Raw genomic sequence first — 22627 nt, 5'->3', positions numbered from 1 at the left:
TTTCAATAATTCACTTGCATGTAGGGGGTCTTTATCAGTGGGAGGAAATCGGAGGACGCGGAGAAAACCCAGGAGGTTGGACAGGAGACCTTACTCCTTGTCACGTACAACCCGGGAATCAAAACCATGTCAATTGACTTAATGACAGACCTTATGATACAACCTGCACACGCTAACCATTCGCCCATCACCCCCAACCCCACCCCTTTTTCTGGAGTAGCAAAACTGAATAGCAAATGCAGAGATAGTAACTGACTGAAATGTTACCTAATTAATAAAGTCAACAACCACTTCAACCCGACTAATTCTTTAAACTAATTAATTAAACTAATTAATAAAGTCAACACTATAAATATTTAAAAAAAAAGAGACTTACTTTATTATAAGTATTTTAATAGATTGACATTAAAAGATGTGCAATGAAAATATAACAATTCTACAAATGAATGTTTCAAAATGAAATTTTAAATTCCACGATTTTCTAAATTTTTGACTTTGTAAATTCGAACCAACCAATGTTCTGTTGTGTATGCTTCTTCCAAAACTTCAAGTTCGAAATCTTTATTTCCGATTTCTGTATTTCTTACTCTGTCATATCCAGTTGGTTTACCTGAAAGTAAAAACAAATGAAATGAAATGGTTTTTTTTGACCTCCTACTTTTGTACACATAATCTGATAGTACTAAATTACTCTTCCACAGGTCTTTGTTCAGAGTGAAATTTTGGAAGTTGACTATCCTATGTTAAATTGTCTAATAGAATACAGTATTTACAATTAAAAGATCTTGCGGAATACGGTTTGAGGTTTGTAAAAATTTGACGGATACCAATACATAGATAGGACACAATTCTATGGAAGACAATTACTGTTTGTTAACAGCTCGGTAATAAACAATAACTGATATAACCAACATAGTTCCAAACTTCCTCACTTGCTACTTGTACTTTTTTAACCAAAGATTAGATGCCAGGCAACAAAACATATGCCCACAGCAGCTAAATTGTCCAGGCAGTCGACAAAAGTTGTCAGATATTTTTACTTTTGTTGGTAATAAAATATTTATAATACATTAGCATGTATTATAAGGGCCATAACCCTGACAGTAATTATCGGAAATTGGTAAAAATCAATGTGCTTCTTAGTCTCATGACCTTAAACACTGTGTTTAAATTTAAAGTCAATCGGAAGAACAAGGGCGACGACAATATACGGCCACATTACAATGTGGGCTTATAAAAAGCAACCAATGTATTATTAACAAGAATGCTTACCTCCTTCCGTATAAACTGAACCAAATCTATAATAGCACATCTTATACATTAGACAGTTGAGTAATATAGGTGAACCATCTTTATCTACACGGAATTCACCTTGAGGTGTATAATAATCAGCTTCTTTAATATGGCTACCTCGATCTGTACTACCACCAATACGTACCATCCATAAAAATTTATTTATATCTGTAAAAACAAGCAAGTTATCTTACTGTTTGCTACAGAACACAGCAGTTGATGTACACACATATTTAGTTTTAATATTCAAATTTTGACAATGGACAATTCTGCTTTGTTTTCATTAAATGTGCTTTCAACAACTTTGATTCTTTAACCATGGAATATTTGTACACATCAGAACAGAATACTGTATTGGAAAATTCCGTTTTTCAATCATTCTTAAAGAAATTAGCCATAATGTTTATATCTTACCATCTGATGAATATCCTGTTAATCCACCAAATATAACTAAAACATAATCCACATCTAATTCTCTCATTATTTCATAGGCTTTATCTTCTGTTGATGCCATAGCCTATCAATAAATACACAACAATTCTTTACATAAAGTCCTGATTTGCCATTTAAAGCAACAGGAATCTAGTTCTCAGATATTTATTGTGATCAAGGGAAGTAACTCCATTAAACGCTTCATGAAAAGAGGCTATCATGTATGCAACCATGGATGGGAAACACTATTGATAATCACAAACGGCATTCCGCAATGATGGCGACAATTTTGCTGTCATTCTGTCTTTTTTACGATACAAATAGTATTCTCCGATTTAAATCACCATCAAAATCCAAGTTTTGACAACATGTATCAAATACCACCATAGATAATGCCCAATAGTCGCCAAAACAAAAACCGGCCGATTTGAAAACTTTTTCGCAGAACGTAACCTTCGTAAGTCACAGAATTATTCGGCTGTTATTTCAAAATCTTATTTAGTTTTAGTTTTTCTTATTAAGAGTTAAATAAATCCTAAATTTATAATAATTTTGTGTGCCTCTTAAAAATGAAAAAATGGCCAGATTTTTACAAAATAAAAACCAAAAAACAAAAACAATTTTTGTTCGTGTGTGGTCTTATTATTACCCCTTTTTCTTAGATATACAGTAACCCTCGCATAAGTCAGATTCGTATAAATTGGATCTTCGCTCAACTAGGATAAAATCGTTTGGACCCTTTGATCCTGCACAATTTTCTCATTAAATTTCTGTGCGGAAGTCGGATCTTCGTTAAACTCGGATCAAAATGTATGGTCCATTTGATCTAATTCCTGCTTTTTTCCTTCGCATACGTTGGATGGGCAGTATGTTCACAACATGCCGATAAAAATACGTCCCCCTCCGCCAAACAGCCTTGGATGACGCCATTGAGATCCCAATACAGGGCAGTGCACAAATTTGCAAAACTTGCATATAAGACGAAACGAAATTGAAATTTTTGAAAAAACTTGATTGTAATTGATCTAGGCATAGCAATAATTGACTTAAGTTCTGAGCTTTCAACGATTCTAATTTTTCCCCACATAAGCTTACCTAAATTTCGTTTCGTCTTATATGGCCGAGCCACGTAAATCTGTACGCCACCCCACATCTAGACCTCAATGGCGTCTGCGAAAGTCGTTTAGCAGAAGGGGACGCATTTTTAACAGCATTTTGTGTTGCACATACTGACTCTAGCGAGATAAGTAAGGTCTTATTTTCTCCCTAAAAAGTTCCTTTACATTGTTCAGGCGTTCATAGAGACTGACACACAACCGTTTAGCAGTAAAAAGTTGCCCAGTAAAATTGACAGGGAACCGATTTTATTTCGACAAGGATTCAATAGGACGGTTCCTGAACGTACAGGGCGATAATGAGACCTACGTTTAGAGCTGAACTTGGTCTCTGGCTAACTCGTATATTTGTGTAACTCGGATAAAATTGGCCAGTCCATTTACATCCGACTTAGGCTAAGTTTACTGTATTTATTGCTAGTAAATTGACAGACAGCTAAGCACTCCAGCTGGTCAATTTCACTGTCAGGCAGTCAAGACTGGTATATAGGGCTGAATCAAGATCCCTGGCAGAGTCCATTGTCAGGCCAGTGGTGGGGGGGGGGACTGAAATTCCAGAACTAATTGCAGGTAACATGGATTATGAAATTCTAGAGGCAGTTAACATGGATTAAAAGATTCTAGATGTAGGATTATACATTCACTTACCTGTCCAACTCGAGATATATGTGTATTATTCCAAGTATTATTATCAACTAACACTGTCCGATTAGCTATAGCAGTTATCTGATATCCATAATCCCACCAAGACATAATTTTAGCATTCTGAAATATAATTATAATATAATTTTACTTACAAGAGCTGCAATGCCTCAAAAGGCCAATAATGATTTTCCTTGTTTAAATTTACCAAAATAAAGGGCTATAAAGTTTTCTTTAGATAGTAATTTAGACGATTTTTTTATTACAAACTGTCAATGGTTTGTCTACGTGAACACCAAATTCAACACCATGATTATTTTTGTTCACTCCAAACAAGCCACACTTCCTTGTTCGACAAGTGAAGGCTGAGCTTGTAATATTCTGAAAATTCTCCTTGTGCCGTTCCAGGATGTATCCTGGACATTCATGTACCATGCAGTTTCCTGACTGCTTCTAATAGCTGAGTTGTTAGAGAGTGTATGTTGACATTTGTAATCAAAAACAAAATGAAATGGGTTTAACATCTTACTTTTCGGCCCCAGTGAAGATGGGTATATCATGAAGTATGTTATGTGATCTTTAATGTTCTGTCAATGGAAATGTAATGAAATGGGGGTTTAACGTCCTACTCCGACTGGGCTAATGAAGATGGGCATATGCCATACAGTGTGCTATGAAGAAAATTTTGCCTGGACAGTCGCGCTACAGCTTACACAAATATAGAATTCCAACTGCCAAGGGTTCTTTTACGTGCCATCCAAACGTCTATACATAGTCCCAGGCCCTCTGTCCTACACCATTGACAAGGGGGAACTACGCCGAAAGAATCCAGATGAACTTTCTCGACCAATACTAGGATTGAACACTGGTCCTCCAACATCTTATTCACTGAGCCACCCTGGCCATGTGATGTAAATGGCATATACAGGAGGGTTTTTTCTTGCTAGGCCATATGTCTTCCATTGACAAGGCCTAACCAAACTTGAGAGAGAGAGAGAAATGGGGTTTAATGTCTACTCGACACAACTAGGTCATTTCGGGACTAACATATGGTTTAATTTTATTTCAATAATTCGCTTGCGCATAGGGGTCTTTAGCAGTGGGAGGAAACCGGAGGACCCGGAGAAAACCCACGAGGTTGGACAGGCGACCCTACTCCTTGTCACGTACAACCGGGGATTCGAAACCATGCCAGTCGACTCAATGACAGACTTTATGATACAGCGCGCGCACGCTAACCATTCAGCCATCCAACCCCCCAACCAAAATTGAACCGTGAGTCTCATGGTTAGTGAGCTAGCATCATTCTCACCAAGCAAGCCACCATGGGTTCCTCATAATTATCACTTAATTTGTATGGCTGAATAAATGTATCATTTCTGCAACAATAAACCAAATTTATAGATAACTAGTGGTTGACCTGGCGTAGCATGGGTATAGCCATGAACCAGAAGTGGTAGTCCATCGCCACCAGGCACATGTTACTCCCTAGTCCAAATTCAGCCTGGAGGCAGCCCTAGTATAGATGCCGAGAGAGAGAGAGAGAGAGGTTTAATGTCCACGGGACACAAACTAGGTCATTTTGGGACTAACACATGATTTAATTTCATTTCAATAATTCGCTTGCGCATAGGTGTCTTTAGCAGTGGGAGGAAACCATAGTCCCGAGAGAAAATCCACGAGGTTGGACAGGCGACCCTACTCTTTGTCACATACAACCGGGGAATCGAAACTCCGCCAGTTGACTCAATGACAGGCCTTATGATACAGCGTCCACGTGCTATCCATTCGGCCATCCAACCCCCCAGAACAGACAAACCAACGACAGTCACAAATATCAGTATAGACAATATCTTACATAATGTGTATTTTGTCTCAACCAGTAATAAGCTTCACGGAAATCATCAAATATAATTTTGCCATTATCTCCACCTCTAGCTGTTAAAACAATAGACGGACTGCTGTAAGCTTCTGATGTTACCCACGTACAGTGGAACGTATACATTATCAAAAACGATGTCATGATCATAATAACGCCGGTCGCAATCTGAAAAATAAGAAAATTTAAATTAAGTTCAGAATAGGTAGACTATAAAAATGTCTGTGATTCTAATAGACAATGTAGTCCCCACTTGAATTAAGTTCAGAATAGTTAACATTACAAACTGGTTACGATACTAGTTATGGTAATTTAAGGCCGTACAAAAAAAATATTCTGGTTCTGAGACAATCTTTACCAAAAATACAGGAGGGAGGTGTTTATTTTGTCAAAGGATCGATACTGGGCTAAATGACTCCTCATAACCATCACATTTCAAGGCACTACATTTAGTCCATGTTATTTATAGCAATGTATGATTATCCAGTATCAATTATGATTGCCAATAACATTTATCAGGGATGCGTACTTGATAAAGGAGCCTACTGCACATTAATGGATTCATTCTAATTTTTTTTATAGAGTTAATTTCTGTAACGGGATAAACATTTACATTTGGTTAATTAAAGAGACTTGTTTTTATTTTTAATTTTTTAAATAAAAACAAGTCATGCAACCTTTTTAAGTGATGCAGAATTATCTGTGAACCTGACAACTTTTTTTATATGGCCTAATTAATTATATGTTCGAAAATATTAGTTACCAAAGTAGAAATGAAATGAAATGGGGTTTAACGTCCTACTGTTCTGCTCCGAATTGGGCTAATGAACACGGGCATGGCATGCCATACAGTGTGCTATGAGGGAAACTCTTATATCGAATTACAAAAGTCAAGGGATGTATACACAGGACCTCGGTTTTTCGTGCCATCCGAACGACTAGACAGCTGTCCTTATCAGGCCCTCCGTCCTGCAGACATTGTTATGTAAAACCAGAACGGTTTTGGGAAAGCAGTAACCAAAACTAAATTTTCAGACAGCTTTAAAGAAAGTGATAGTAAAGAGTATTAATGTTAGGTCTTTTTTTAAAACTCACCTCATTTTTCAAGGGGTAAGTATTGTCCGATTTTTTCTGTTTTTTATCTTTCTTTGTTGATACATCCAGATTCTTCATGTACGTATTTAAGACAGACGATACTCCAATACCAGATAATATACACATAACAGGTGCTAACACCAACATTAAACGCACCATGACACCCTAAAATAACATTCATTTCATTCATTTACGAAGACCAAAAACTTGTCTATGATATCAGTACTATGGAAGCAGACAATAACCCACCAGCAACTACTACAAATGACGAAAATAAACCTATTTCTTTTCGTCTTTATGCTTCTGATTTTGTAAACTACACAAGATCTTATATGTATTCAGAACAGCTGCATCTGCTCGCGACATAAGTGAGGTTATGAACAGATCATTTCACGATGCCTTGGCACAATTGAAAGCTGTGTTTTCATTTGGCTGTTTGCAGTAAAAAGGCGTCGGATATCAAGTGAAACTGATTTTGTTTTTTTGTACCATCTGATCGACTAGATGCTTTTCCTCGAGGAACCGTCTTGTCTAACTCCAGGACTCAACCCCTTTGGATGAAATGAAATGGGCTTGAACACCCTACTGTTCTGCCCTAAATTTTGCTTAGACAGCAGAGTTTTCTACTACAGTCCATCGAATTCCAAATGTTGAGAGTTATTTTTACGTGTACGCCAACGTGTACCCTGGATTATCCGAACCACCAGACACCATTCCTTACCAGACAGTGCGTCTTGCAAAACTGACAAGGGGAGATAACAAATTGGGGACAACACAACACGCTGGAAAATCTCGAGGTACTCTATCAACCAACACCAGGATCAACCCCTGAACCTCCTGGTTTGTGAGCCAGCATCCCCCCCCACCTTTTGGATGGACCTGTAGTGTATTGGTGAACATGGATAATGAACCATAAATATTAGTATTAAAAGAATTTATACATACTGAGAAATAGATACTGGTAACACCATAAATAATAATAAATATATTAGCATCAGTTAATTTAGAGAAACAGTAATAGAGACCAACTGAAATATATCAAACATCATTTTCATTAAATATCACAGAATCAAAAATTAAAAAAAAGAGAGAGAAACTTAGAACATTTTGGGACTATCATATGGTATATATTTTTCAATAAATTGCCTGTGCGCAGGAACTATAGATGCAGGAGTAAACCAAAAGACCCAGAGAAAACCCACAAGGTAAGACAGGCGGCTTATTAAAAGATCCTAAAATATTCAAAATGTATAATTTAAGTGTGAAAAACATTTTCAAACAACTCTTCTAAATGTCGATTTATCATTAATTAAGCTTCCTAACGAAATGAAATGAAGTTTAACGACCTACTATTCTGCTCCGACTGGGCTAATAAAGACGGCCATGCAGTGTGCTACAAGGGAAAATATGCCCGGACAGCGCCGCCACAGCCTACTCTTATATCAAATTACAACTGTCAAGGGTTCTTTTATGTGTTTGCCAATGGGTACCCAGGATCTTAGCTTTTCGTCCCATTCAAATGATATGTTGTCCCTTGCCAGGCCCTTCGTCCTACATCACTGACATGGGGGAACCACCCCAGCAAATCCCAATGATCTTTCCCCGCCAATACCAGGATCAACACGGGACCTCCAGGGCCCCGTTTCTCGACATCTTAACTAAAGATAAAATCCAAATTTTAGTAGATACTTCAATTTTGATTGGCTAAGCACTAAAATCAATCTAATATTATGAAATCAAATTACTGAAATTTGGATTTTATCTTAGTTAAAATTTCGTGAAACAGGCCCCAGATTAGCCAATGCGGCTCCCGGATCCCTTACAATGTTTTAGTGTGGGGCTTTTTGTATATACGTACCAGGAAACATGAAGACTAATAACTGCAGATCAAAATAGAAGGAACTCCAGGCTGTAGGCTGATGTTCAGATACAGAAGCAATAATAGGAATGTTATTCTTCGCATAAGATGGATCCAACAGGGAGTAAAATCGACCAGTCCATGGAGAAATTTCTATTCTATGTTAAGGAGTTTAATTTCAATTTTAATGCCCGAAATAAAGACATAATCATAACAAACTCAAAGTGGAAAGTTGTCAAGTCTGCAAAAAGATTCTTCCCCTTACACACAGTGAAAGAACATTCAGAATATTCATTGATCAATTATTTTTCATCCCAAAAAATGAACATTTTCATGATCATCGTATCTTCTACCTTTTAAATCAAATGGGGTTTAAAATTAGCACACACCGTGGTTGGTGCAGAAAAGTATGGCGTTAAACACTAATTTGTGTGATTACTACTAATGAAAAGAAATAAGGTTAACGTCCTATTGTTCTGCACCGACTGGGCTAATGAAGATGAACATGCGCTATGCAGTGTGCCCAAAGGGAATTTTGCTGGGACAGCGGCGCTACGGCCTACTCTTATATCGATTTCCAACTGTACATGGGACCTCGGTTCTCCACCCATCCACTGACAAGAGAAAACCACCCTGAAAAATCAGGGAACTCCTGTTTATTTAAATCAGCGCCTTACTCACTAAGCCACCGTGGCTCCCAATAATATTACTAGAATTATGAGTTAAATCAAAGTAAGAATGATTATACTATAGAATTAAAAAGTTAAATCAGTCCAGTGAGAACATATAAAGCCCAATAATGATTTCAATAAAAGGATACTTCCAGCAGCTGTAGCAACTGCAGCAGCACCAAACATAACAGAACCAGAGATCAAAACTAAACTCTTAAACAACAAGTTAAACTGTTCAACAGACAGCTTACTTCTTAAATAATCAACAAAAGCATGAATCTGGCACAATCCAAATACACCCAAAGCCTGAAAAAAAAAAAAAAAAAAAAAAAAATAAAAATGTATGTCATTATGGTCCACTTTAATTATTAATAGCTTAAAATGATATCAATAAACCAGTTAACTTACCTATATCCTTTTAAATCTTAGATATAGGAAAAATAAAACGAAAGTAATTATTTAAAATCTCATCTGTTTTACATACTAATCATTCTATGGAATACAATTACTCAATCTGATTAAAATACAGATCTATATTTCGTTTCGTTTTTTTATACTTTCGATCATACGATTGACTTTTGACCCTATGACGTCAGACATTGATTAATCAACCAGTGTTACGTTTCTAGTGGTTTACCCAAAGTTCCGTGCACAGTAAGCCAAAAACTCGTCGTAACTGACTGCTTCATTCCAGACCCTGGTGTAGTGAAGACAAGTAAAACAAAATTTTGAACTATAAAAAACGAAACGAAATAGTATCTATGTTTTAGTCAGATGATACAATGACTGTTTATTACTGAGCAACGTTTCGTATGTTTCTCTATTCTTTAGTAAGCAATGATACAATATAAAATATGTATTTCTATTTCAATTATGAAATGGCACTGAAAAAATTTATCTTCAGTTCTACTTGAAAGCTAACAAACACAGCAAGTTGGAAGAAAATCTGAAAAACTCTGTGGAGTCATAGAGTATTTGTTTCACGAATATGACTTACGATGACCTACAAGGGTGACAACAGTTTAATCCTACATGAAATGTTGATATATCTTTTTAATGTATACTACTAAATACTCAAATTAACTAAATACTTACAGCCATGTGTTCACTAGATTGAACTGGTTGGAATCCAACAAAAGCTATCTGCATCGACAATATGGTTCCAATACAATATACCTAAAAAAGATTTTCATCATATTAGCTTGTTTACACATATCAATATCCTTGAAAATTTTGAAAAATGAAATATGGAAAATTCTCATCAGAAAATTATCAATTCCAAAGACTATGTTAATGTAGTCCTACACACAACCCAAACAAGAACTCGACACAAACTAGGTCATTTCGAGACTAACATGGTTCAATTTTATTTCAATAATTCACGTGTGTGTAGGGGACTTTAGCATTGGGAATTGGGAGGAAACCGGCGGACCTGGAGAAACTCCACGAGCATGGACAGGCGACCCTACCCCTTGTCAAGTATAAGCAGGGAATCGAAACCATGCCACTCGGCTACCAGACCCCTCCAATACTAAGCTTGAATAATGAGTAACTGTGTGTAGGACAGGCTATGTACAACTTTGTGACAGCAATCTGATTACATTCAAAAGAGTAGACATCTTTCTGAGATAACTTTTCCGAATTGTGAGACTCAAAATTATATAATAAAGATATATAGTGTGTAAATGTTGAAATACTTACTGATGAGTAGGCAACATAGATTCTGTGAGAGAATCGTCCAGTAAACATGAGAATAAGAACATGGAGTGGAATCAAGTTGATGAGAAAAACATATCCTCCCCATGATGATACCTACAAACAAAACAATATAAATATAATATACTTTGATACAAAGGGGATGCCCGATTGTCAGTCAGGAATAGAGTCCTGTCACAGTTCTCTCAGTCCTGAGGGGGTATGAGTAGAATCATGACATAAATAAACACAACGAATATGTCTCAGCTGTCATGGTTGGTCGATATGGTTTCTTATCCAGTTGACGTATGCGTTGTAGCCGAAATCCCCCCTTTCACTTGATTTTCACTTGAGTTGAGTATAGTAAAACTTATAATGAAATATATCAACAATTCAGTTTACATAATCAGTCGAATATAAGGCCATATAAAAAAATATTCTGGTTCTCCCAGATACCACAGCATCGCATAAAGTGTATGATACGTTTTAATTTCACATCCCTTACCCTTCATTGATAACCATACTTCCTGTGGTAAAGGGAGATAACTGTCAAACATTTACAGTTCAATTTGTCGACTTGGCTCCAATTATTTATTACACTACCTGATAAATGTTACTGACAATCATAAATGATACTGGATAATCATAAATGTATGGCAACCATTGATCCGTCTGCTTAAGATCTTTTTGGTCCCTTCTTTTGAGGATGAAAATATTTCCTGCAAACTACAGAATCTGTGCTATTTTCGACCGAGAAGAGATACAGTTACTGCATGTAATTAATCTAGTTTAACAGTCAACATATACAAAACTTACCAATCTCTAAGGGAAAATAGAATCGCATAGAGCTTACTAAAGATTTTATTTCGGTGTAAATCAAAGGGGCGCTGCTACTTTAAATGTAATTGCTGTTCATATATTTTAAAACTTACCATGTAAAAATAAGCTAAAGCACAGAGAACAGACCAGAATAGAGATCCTGTCTTGGCGGCTTTTACCCACAGTGTATAGGTCAACAACATACAGAAGATAGCAATTCCTTCGTTGTCATAGGAACCAGCTACAGAACGGGAGATATAACCTGGTACAATAGCTAACATAGAGGCTGCTACTAAACCTGCTCCAGCATCCTATAATACATACATATAATTATATTAACCCAATTGTTACTGGTTGATATGGTTACCAGCTTCCTGTGCATATCATAAGCTTATTTAATAATAACCGGTCCCACCGAAGGTTTACTGATAAAATGGGGTTTAACATCCTACTTTTCTGCAATGACTGGGCTAATGAAGATGGTCATCTGTGCTATGTCATACAGTGTGCTATGAGGGAAATTTTTCCCCCGACAGTGGCGGTATGGCCTAATCTTGTATCAAATTCTAACCCTCAAAGGTTCTTTTATGTGGCCCCATCTGAACAACTTGGCACCGTCTTTGGTCAGTCCAGGGACATATGGGTATGAACAATATCATTTTTCTCTAATAAATTTCGAGGAACTTGGGTAGTCAAAGGGTTAATCTATTTTAAAAAGATCTTTACTTACTTTAAGTTCCTTGGTGAACAAATATGTAACAACTGTTGTAAAGCTAGCAAACAGTGGTGCCAGGAACACACAAACATTTCTAACATTAATTGTAATATTTATAAAGTTTAAAACGTTATAAATTGCTGCTGATGTTACCATTAAACCTACAATACACATATAAAGCAATGAATTTAACCATAAAATCTTTTAAATATACTGAAGAAAACCCATAATGCTGATGAGACATAATGAATCTGAAATGTGATTATTGGCATGAATGTAAACTGGACATTTACACAGAGAGAGAGAGAAGTTTAAAATCCCCACAACACAAACTAGGTCATTTTGGGACTAACATGGATCAATTTTATTTCATGTCTTTTAGCAGTGGGAGGATAGCGGAGGACCTGCAGAAAACCCACGAGGTTGGACAGGCGACCCTACTTCTTGTCAGTGCAAGCTGGGAAACAAAACAACTCCACTGACTCTATGACAGACCTTATGATACAATGCGCACACGTTAACAATTCGGTCACCCACCCCCCTCCACTAAAATTTATAAGCACTTCAAAATATATCTAAAACTTGGGATAATGCTAAATATTGTCATATTCCCAGAAACGTATGGTTGCCAGGCAATGAAACATACACCCATGGCAGTTAAGTTGTCCAAGTAGTAAACAAGGCAAAATCTCTACACAGTGTAATATACATATTCATGTAAATGCTGACATTCGTTTCTTCATCTGGAGAAAACATATCAAGTTGGGCAGACAACTCTACTCCTCGTCACATACAAGCTTGGGATAGAAACCATGCCACTTGACTCAATGACAGACCTTATAATCTATAGTAGGGATGGCCAACCTCCAGTGCATGCTCCAAACATGATGAATTGGATGAATAACAGTGGTGCATTGTATGATAAGGAGGGGCCGCATTGCATCCTACTAATAAAGTAATGCAGTAGGCATACTCATTGTGCACATCCTTAGGAGTAGCAAATGTTTATCTTCTTTCACATTAGGGGGTCACGTTGGCCAAGTTGGTAAGACGCTGGCTCGCTAGCCTGCAGGTTGGGTGTTTGATCTCTGCATTGGCCGAGAAAGTTCATCCTGGTTTTCCGGTGTGGTTCCCCCATGTCAGTGATGCTGTTTAGTCGTTTGTATGGGATGAAAAACTCAGGTCCTGTGTACACATTGCCAGTGATGCTGTCTAGTCGTTCGGATGGGACGAAAAACTGAGGTCCTGTGTACACATTGGCGTGCACGTAAAAGATCCATTGACAGTTGGAATTCGATATAAGAGTAGGCCATAGTGCCACTGCCCCTGGAAAATTTCCCTCATGGCGCACTGTATGACGTATACCCGTCTTCATTTGCCCAGTTCGGAGGAGAACAGTTCAACCCCATTTCATTTCATTTCTTTCACATTAATCTGTTTTCAGTTTAAAATATGGTTAATGAATATAACTACCGTATTTTTCGGTGTACAAGGCGCACTTTTTTTACCAGGTATTTTATTTTCTAGAAGGGGTGCGCCTAATACATAGTATTAAGCAAATCTTGGCTTTTCTGTGTGTCAACATCAAGGTCTGAAGTTGATCATATCGACAACAGCAATAAAGATGGCGGCCATTTCCCATACCGATATCCCGTATACCGTTAGTCATAGACGACAGTGGCAACAATATGGGTCAATAGCGGTTTAGTGTTATTAAAATATCTGCAAAGATATCGTAAATAATTAGATGACATATTTTTCTGCTATTCCGACATTCCGATGTCGTCATTTTTCGTGCAATAAATATGGCGGCCATTTAAGATACGGTATCGGCTTTTCCGTATACCGTTAGTCATATTTCTATTATTCCGGCTTTTCCGTATACCGTTAGTCATAAACGACAGTGCTAACAATATCTGCAAAATTCTCGTTAATATTTCTATTATTCCTGCGTATTTGATGACATATATTTCTGCTAATCCGTTTACCGGTACAGTTAGCCACTGTCGCAATCCAAACAGTGTGTCGTCAACGGTGATATCAGTCAAGTTGACGAAAAGGCGGGGCTTACGACAGACAAAGAGTTTTCATGGCTATTAGAAGGGTAATTTCCATTGAGCACACGCTCATTATACCATAGGCTATGGGTATTGTCTGTTACAATGACAGCGTTAATGGGCGGGATTACAGTTAAACTGACAGAATACCAATTCTCTCTCAATTTGAGGATAACGTGCGGCGCTCCACCTATTCGCTTCTTTACTAGGTTTCATGTCGGTAAGTTTCCCCTTCATCGCCCTCCAACGTCTCACGTTTGACTCCCCCAAACTAAATTCACGACCCGCGGCCCTATTACCGTGTGCTTCAGCGTAACTAATTACCCTCAACTTCTCCTTAGCGGTATAAGCGGTTCGTCTCGTAGCCATTCTGAATAAATAATTTTTAAGAATGATGGAATGTTCACTGGTGTTTTATATACATCGGGCTGTTTTCTTTGAGCAAGACTGTCTTTTAGTAACCGTTTTAAGTTACCGACGGTTTTCATTCAACATGGATTCAGTGATTGGCCCATTGTTATAATTTACCGGTATAGTTAATTATCTACCAGTGAGTTGTTATCATTTTCTTTATGAAGTCGTTTGTAGTTGACAAAATCATTGTTTCTTTGATTGGTATTAAAAATGCTATTGTATTATTTTACCGGTATAGTTAATTATCTACCAGTGAGTTGTTACCGTTTTCTTTATGAAGTTGTTTGTAGTTGACAAAATCATTGTTTTTTTGATTGGTATTAAAAATGCTATTGTATTACAGTTCCTACCAAATTTTTGAGACCAGAATCGCGCCGACGCGGCGAAAAAAAACACTCCGAATTCTCTTAGATTTCACGGTGAAATTTCGCTTAATTCCGCGGCGATTTTTCTCTAAGATTCGCCGTGTTTTTCTAGGAATTCGCCGTGTTTCTCTAGGAATTCACCGTGTTTCTCTAGGAATTCACCGTGTTTTCTCTAGGAATTCACCGTGTTTCTCTAGGAATTCACCGTGTTTCGGTAAAAGTACATCGTGCTTTGCCGTGCTTCCCGCAAGGAATTTGCGAGCCTACCTTAAGCTAGGGTCGAACTAATATTGTCTATAATACATTTGTAAATTGAAGGGGTTGTAATATAGTAATGCTCCCGGGAATATGTTTAAAGTACAGGCCGATTTGAATAACAAATGAGTTAGGTAATCTCGGGGAGACATTTACCGGCATTCTGTATAGGTTAGGATTTTTTTCCCCAACGCACTGTATACATGTACATACATAACGCCGGCGAAAATGTATGCCAAAATAAACAACTTACAATTTTTTAAACGTATCATTACATCTTCGTCTATAACTTAGATGTAACCCACCAATTATTGGCTGCTATCAAATCCAAACTTTAAATTATATATTTGTACGATGAGATTTTACACACTACTTCATAACCCGCAGCTTCAGTTAAACTAAATCAACGCCCCATAAAGCACAGCGCCATAAATCACTTCCGCAATGCGTTAGTCACGTGGTCAGAAACGCGCGAAAACCTGAGCTGTTGGGTTCGACACGGGGACTATATTCTTAGCAAATCTTGACTGTCACCGGTATATGATAACAATGTATTATGACGTATTAAAACAATTCACCATGAAGCACATCAAAGACAATCAGTTAAAACAACGATAACTGAGTAGTGATTAATTCGTATTATCTGTACTCATCCGTGTTAATAGCTGCAATAATTCTTAATCACGGCTACAATTGATACTCTATTCGGGGCTTTGAGCAAGTAAAATTAGGTTTAATTACAAAATGATGACAGTTTGCGTGGAAATAAGTAATTATGTTACAGTTATTCTGTATTTTCTAGCAAAACGGAAGACATCAGTAGTGGACTACTCGAACCAATAATAAAGAGTTGTTTTAATAAATTGATAATTGTGTTTTAATATGTATCTGTTTTCTTTGAATTAATAAAGTGTTATGTATTACCCGTGGTATTTTGTCACAATGAAGCAAAACCAAGATGTTTTCTTAGGGAGCCAGACTTTGTTTGTATATAGAAGAGCTTGAATCTGATGATTACATTGTATTAACCACCTGAATGGGTCAAATTTAAACAATGACATGGCTTCCTGTAGATTTGTCGAAAGCCTTTGTCTCTTAGCTTGGTGGTTGAGAAGTATTATCGTTTGTTTTATATAAAATTAATTGGAGTAAATAGAATCAAAGAACTTTTGCCGATACCTTGTACGTATAAATGGCAGGTTATAGTCGAATGGTTTATTTCGAGATTATTCAATACGACAGGTTATCATTAATTCAATACGGCATCATGTGGAGAAATCAAACCAAGGAGTACTCGCATTATCTGGTTAAGTTTGACGACGGTGGCTTACTGATTGTTCCCAGAAGTAGGATATTAGAAGAGGGTAGGATTGCGGAGAATGGGAAGTACAAGGTGCAATATAACAAACCCGAAGATGTGTCTGACGCTGTTATTATAAAGACTGGAGACTACTTGACATTGTCAAGGCTAAAGAGGGAGATGGGACAAAAGAAGAAAGATGAGCATCAAAAGAACCCCAGTACAATCCCGACACCAAAGCGTACCTTAACGACGAGTCGCTTACCCCAACCGAAAAGAAAGGTAAATAGTTTTCACAAAAACAACATAACAAAAATATACAACAATTTAATAATTTTATTGCAATCGTTTTCTGACTTTAGGGTCGTTTAGGAGTTTTTGATTAAAATGATTACTGTCCTTCCCGAATGAACGTTCGGACCCAAAAAGTCTTTTAGGCATATCAGCCGTGGCTTTCCCACCCACCACCACAACAACCGGAACAACCTTGTACATGTGATCAATAAAGCGATTACATATGTCACGCGTAAGCACGTTGTACCAAAAGTCTTGGCAGTAATTACAGAGTTCTTCTTTTGTGGTAGACAAAATATTTTTTAAAAAGAAGAAAAAAAAGGTGTTTGCGATGGATTTGAATACATTGTTTACCAAGTGTCAAGACTTTATGTGAGTAAATACATGTACTAACTGCAATAAAAAATGAATTCACTTTTAGTGCATGTATGATTATTAAATTTTGACTGTAAAATATTATGATTTGTATACATTGTGCATATGTATTACATGTACATGTTTAACCTAATTTCGATTTTCAATAAAAATCATGTCAATGGAACCAAAAGAATATATTGTATGATTATTTAATTTTGACTGTAAAATATTATGATTTGTATACGTTGTACATTTGTATTACATGATTAACTTACTTTCGATTTTCAATAAAAATCATGACAATGGAACCAAAAGAATAAAATGCTACCCAAAACATCTCTTTAATTGTCGGTTATGGATTTATTATGCAATATCGATGCAGGTTCAATCACGAAACTTGCGCTTACACCGTCTAGTATAGCTTTTGAGCTGCTGATATGTATATGCAGTAGAAAATCGGGAAGTTGAACGTACGAAGGAATGGAATCATTCAGAAGTGTACTCAAAATAAGTAAATTATAACGGGGTGATGACGAGAATTAACACACGTGTGGCCATTGTATAAATATATGCCATGTACGCGTCTGTGTGAAATGGCTTTATTTAATATCCGCTTCTACCGAAATGAAATGAGGGGCACCCAGTAGATGTATATTGTCACAGTACCCCTTCCCACCCATATTGTTTTAATGCGTCATAATACATTGTTATTATGTACCGGTGACAGTCAAGATTTGCTAAGAATATAGTCCCCGTGTCGAACCCAACATCTCATGTTTTCGCGCGTTTCAGACCACGTGACTAACGGTTAACCACATTGCGGAAGTGATTTATGGCGTTGTGCTTTATGGATTTAGTTTAACTAAAGCTGCGAGTAATGAAGTAGTGTGTAAAATCTCATCGTATATAATTCAAAGTTTGGATTTGGTAGCAGCCAATAAGATGAAATGATACGTTGTAAGTTATTCATTGTTTACATACGCCGTACACGGTGGCACCACGTTATACATGTACAGTGTGTTAGAAATAAAAAAATACGACCGTAGCTGCCTCGCCAACGGTTAACATATCTTGTATTCAACTTAAATAAATTACATTTTCCGTCAACATGCTTACATCGGGATGATATCGGCACTCAAGCGATTCACCGTGTTCCACCGCGAAACACTATAATTCACCGTGAAACACCCTATTTCGCGGTGATTTGGCAAGCTGCCGTTTCGCTAGCGATTCTCCGAGATTCCACCGTGAAATAGAGTGTTTTTCCACGGTGTTCGGTGTTTCTAGTCTCAAACTCCAGACACGTAGTGTATTTTACTGATAGATCTAAATGGCTACAATCTGGGTATTGTCATGACGCGTGGAGTGGGCGGGGCAACAGACGCTATCGTTTGTCAGTTGTTTGCATAACTTGGAGTAAACTGGAATTGTTGTTTCTCTTTTACCGGTAGTCAGGATTTAAGTTGTGAGTAGCTGATCATGATATATTATTTCTACAGGTATTATTTAATTTGTTTATCATCAAAACCGATTCATTTATCACAGACAATTACTCACGAATTTAACACGATGTTATTGACGGCCATGTTTGTTGTGGGCGGGACTTGAATGACAATTTCACTACCGTACGAGCAACAGAATTACAGCTGAAAGTTATGCAATAATGCAATTGCGTGTTATAATTTATATAAACAAATGTAACAAAAGCAATTTATTTCATAAAGAAATATAATTATATAAAGCTTGATACGGCTAAATATCGGTAATTATTATAACTGTAAACAATAGAGTTTGACCTAGTTACTGGAGATCGCAGGTGGATTTGAGTCACATATGTTATGGCACGAGTTTCACACGCGCTGGGAAAGGGTGCGCCTAAGCCACGCATATTTTTTTTTTCCTGAAACACCTCTGCCAAAGTCACCCTGCGCCTTATCTACGCATGCGCCTTATACACCGAAAAATACGGTAGAAAAGATGGACTTTTGTTCTGCAATAGTCCCATAACACGAGTTACAAGGCATTATCTGAAATGGAATGAAATAGGGTTTAACATCCTACTCTGGCTTGACTAATGAAAGCGTATCTAAATTTGTGTGCAAAAAAAATGGTATGTAAAATGTTTGCCACCCCAGAGCTAAAGCATGTGTGTTAGGTCACCTGACCACCCGCGGAAGAAAATCCTGGTCTATAACAAATTAACAATCTTACCTGGGTAAATAGTACCACCAATAATACGACCTAAAGGATACCAAGCTCGGTCATCAAACCAATTATGAAAATTGTAAAATCCTTTTTCCGCAAGAAAGAGTGTTGTTCGGTAGTTGAAGTAAGGATCAAATTCATGAATAACACTTTCGAACTGGAGTACTGAAAACAGTCTGGTGGAAAAGGCTGGAAAAATACATATTCATCAATACAATTACTTTCAGATAAATGGAAAGAAATTTCGACTAAAATAAATATACTGTCATAAAAAGTGATACCGTTGCATAACTTTTTGTGTTTTAGTAATCATCTAGTACCATACTAAAACAATTTTTACAATGCATAACCCGGAAGCAAACCTCATTTCAACTTCAACAAATTCAGATACTGCCTTTAATTTCGTTAGGGTTACTGCCAGTTACTGTTTGTAAACATCCAAGCTACTTTAATCTAGAATAGCTGGTCTTCAAACTCTTAAATATTGGTACATGGTTTTAGGTTACTACATCAAGTAAGCGGTTGGATTGAAAAAAAAATTATATAGCATTTCATCTTTAATAAATTCAGACAGTGCTTGTAATGTCATTGGGGTTAGGCCTTCTGTCTGTCATGGCTTGTAAACAAACCCATTTAACGTCCACTGACACAAACAGGACTAGCATATGATTCAATTTTATTTCAATAATTCACTTGCGTGTAGATGTCTTTAGTAGTGGGAGGAAACCAGAGGACCCAAAGAAAACCCATGAGTTTGAACAGGCAAACCTACTCCTTGCCACGTACAACCAGGGAATCAAAACCATGGCAGTTGCTTTAATGATAGACTTTAGCATACAGCGTGCGCTAACCATTCGGCAACCCAACCCCCTCCCCTTGATTATAACTTCAACACTTTACAAAAGGTGGATAAGTGCAATAACTACTTTTTAGAAAAATTTTTTTTGACTCCTCAAATAATCTGTATATTAATATTACAAATTTGGTAAGCATTTTATGTAAGAATGAATGAAATGCTTTACCTAAAATAGCAGCTATTGTCAGAATCATCAACTTCAACAAAGTATCCTGTTTTTGGGGAGACATACGCAACAACCAGCCTGCCCCAAAGGGCGCACTTGACGTCTTCATTTTGAACTTCTCAATTTAATAACACTGAAAAACAGAAAAATAAAATTAATTAACATACATGTATACTGTTTGGGCATATCAAATATTGTATGACTCTAAAATGCTATAGTGGCTCGGTCATTACGTCTCATTAATCTTGTTTTTTGGGGTTCGATTTAGGTGTTGGCTGGAAACGTTCCAGTCTAGTTTCCATTGGTCAAGAAGTGCAGGTCAGAGACCCTGAGAAGGAAAAATTGCCTAGTTATTTGGATGGATGAACAAACATGGTTCTTGTGTCGTACCAACTGATGTAATGGAACCCTTAACAGTTGGAAATGGATGAAGATTAAGTAGAAATGACCCTGTTCTGGCAAAATCTCCCTAATAGCATAGCCTACTGCAACGTGTATGACAATGTTAGTGCTGGGTATTGCGACAGTCACAATACGCATTGTAATTCAGGTGCTACGATACAATTCACGTCGCGATTCATTACCAGGTTATTTTTTACCAACAAAACAACAGGATAAATGAATAATTTAATTTTATATGAGTCAATGCAATTACTGTTCAGGTCAAATCAAAATAAGGACCAAGACAATTTAAGAGTGTTTGTGTACCTATGGAATAATGTGTAACCTGGATAATTAAGAGTGACAGGTTAGTTAGAATGATATTGGGTTAGCTACGGTACTTTAAAAGACTATATAGCAGTAGCTAGTATCATGTGTATACTGTATCAGTGTATGTGAATATCCTTGCATATTATATTTCAAAATACAAGAAAAATATCGATTTTTCATACTTATCATAACTAGCCTGTTCTACTGATTGGTGGGTTATGGGATAGTTAAAATTATCAAAAGCTAGCAATATCAACTGGATAGGCTACCGGGCCTAGACTTATCACTTTGCATGATTGGTGTTTATGACATGCCACATCAGCAAAGAAACGGGTGTCTGATGGGTTTTGCAAGGCAACTTTTTGTTGTTTATTATCCTTTGAATGATGAAATAACAGAGATCATATGATTGAAAACTAAGTTCTAAAAGTCTAATATAAAATGCGGGTATTGAATGGCGTATGTAACAAAAACCTCAGTATTGTAATTATCATGAAGAATATCGCTGAATATTTCACCTGAAACCGGTCACTTCTCACAGCACTTCCACCATTAGCATTCTGATTGGTTTATTGCGAACGTCTGATTGAGCGAGACTATGCAAACGGTGATTACATATTTCAAACCCAGTTTTAAGACTTCATTTGAAAAAACTGAATTTAATACTCAGACATTTTATTTTAATCTGTCATTACCGCGATTTAGCTCGTTTTTAACTGATGACATTTTGTAGCTCCTTGTAATATAATATGCAATAGATCACGCAGTAATAATAGTCCTGATAATAATACAAAAGAAAAATATATAGATAGCCTAAATAAATTGTATATATACTGTAATATCAAAAAAGGTAGGCTTAAGTTAAAACTTAAACGTCTGCAGAAATCGAGGATTCTAAGTACTACTAAGTAGTTAGTTCAGCTCTGGGCCCTGTTTCACAAAAACTTAAATCTCCGTAAGTTTTTGTGAAACAGGGCCCACAACGTATATAGTATAGGTCTCATTACACTCACCAAGTACGTTCAGGAACCGACCTATTGAATCCTTGTCGAAAAAGTTACATGGAACGCTCTCTGGAATAATAAATGTAAAAACGTAAAAAAAAGATTTTCGGAATTTAGGGAATTAAAAAATAATCTCGAACATTGTGAGTGGATAATAGCGCATGGTCTCCAGATAAGAATATGGCGACGCCGTTTGATTTCGTGCAATGTGTCTAGCCTCGTTCCTCGAGTCTCTTGTTACAACATGGGACTGAAACGCATTATGGTACACGTTTCGTGTACCAACGGTAAAATGTTTATTTTGTCTTAAATATTGGATATCAGAAGCCCATCTTTTTCGGTAAGATCACAGCATCAATGTTGATTTAAATTGACTAATAATTCGTGTTTTCAATGTTGAAGATTTTGGATGATATTGAGTTAGAGACT

The 22627-nt window shown here is 36.8% G+C and overlaps 1 protein-coding gene across 1 annotated transcript; it reads right to left on the bottom strand.

The window, feature by feature from the left end:
* Positions 1–351: 351 nt before the first annotated feature.
* Positions 352–21793, bottom strand: LOC126815481 (dolichyl-diphosphooligosaccharide--protein glycosyltransferase subunit STT3A). Its single transcript, XM_050541151.2, has 16 exons — positions 21713–21793; positions 20484–20616; positions 19468–19650; positions 12230–12375; positions 11613–11810; positions 10687–10797; positions 10081–10161; positions 9135–9291; positions 8315–8467; positions 7402–7484; positions 6457–6621; positions 5341–5529; positions 3489–3605; positions 1708–1810; positions 1273–1461; positions 352–610 (listed from the first exon to the last, which is right to left on the bottom strand). Exons 2-16 carry the CDS (start codon positions 20590–20592, stop codon positions 465–467), a joined length of 2130 nt encoding a protein of 709 aa, XP_050397108.1. The 5' UTR covers positions 20593–20616; positions 21713–21793; the 3' UTR covers positions 352–464.
* Between the last annotated feature and the right edge of the window lie 834 nt (positions 21794–22627).

This window comes from Patella vulgata, chromosome 3 (genome assembly GCF_932274485.2).
Source record: "Patella vulgata chromosome 3, xgPatVulg1.2, whole genome shotgun sequence".
NCBI lineage: Eukaryota > Metazoa > Mollusca > Gastropoda > Patellidae > Patella > Patella vulgata.
This window is presented reverse-complemented; position numbering and strand designations above follow the sequence as displayed.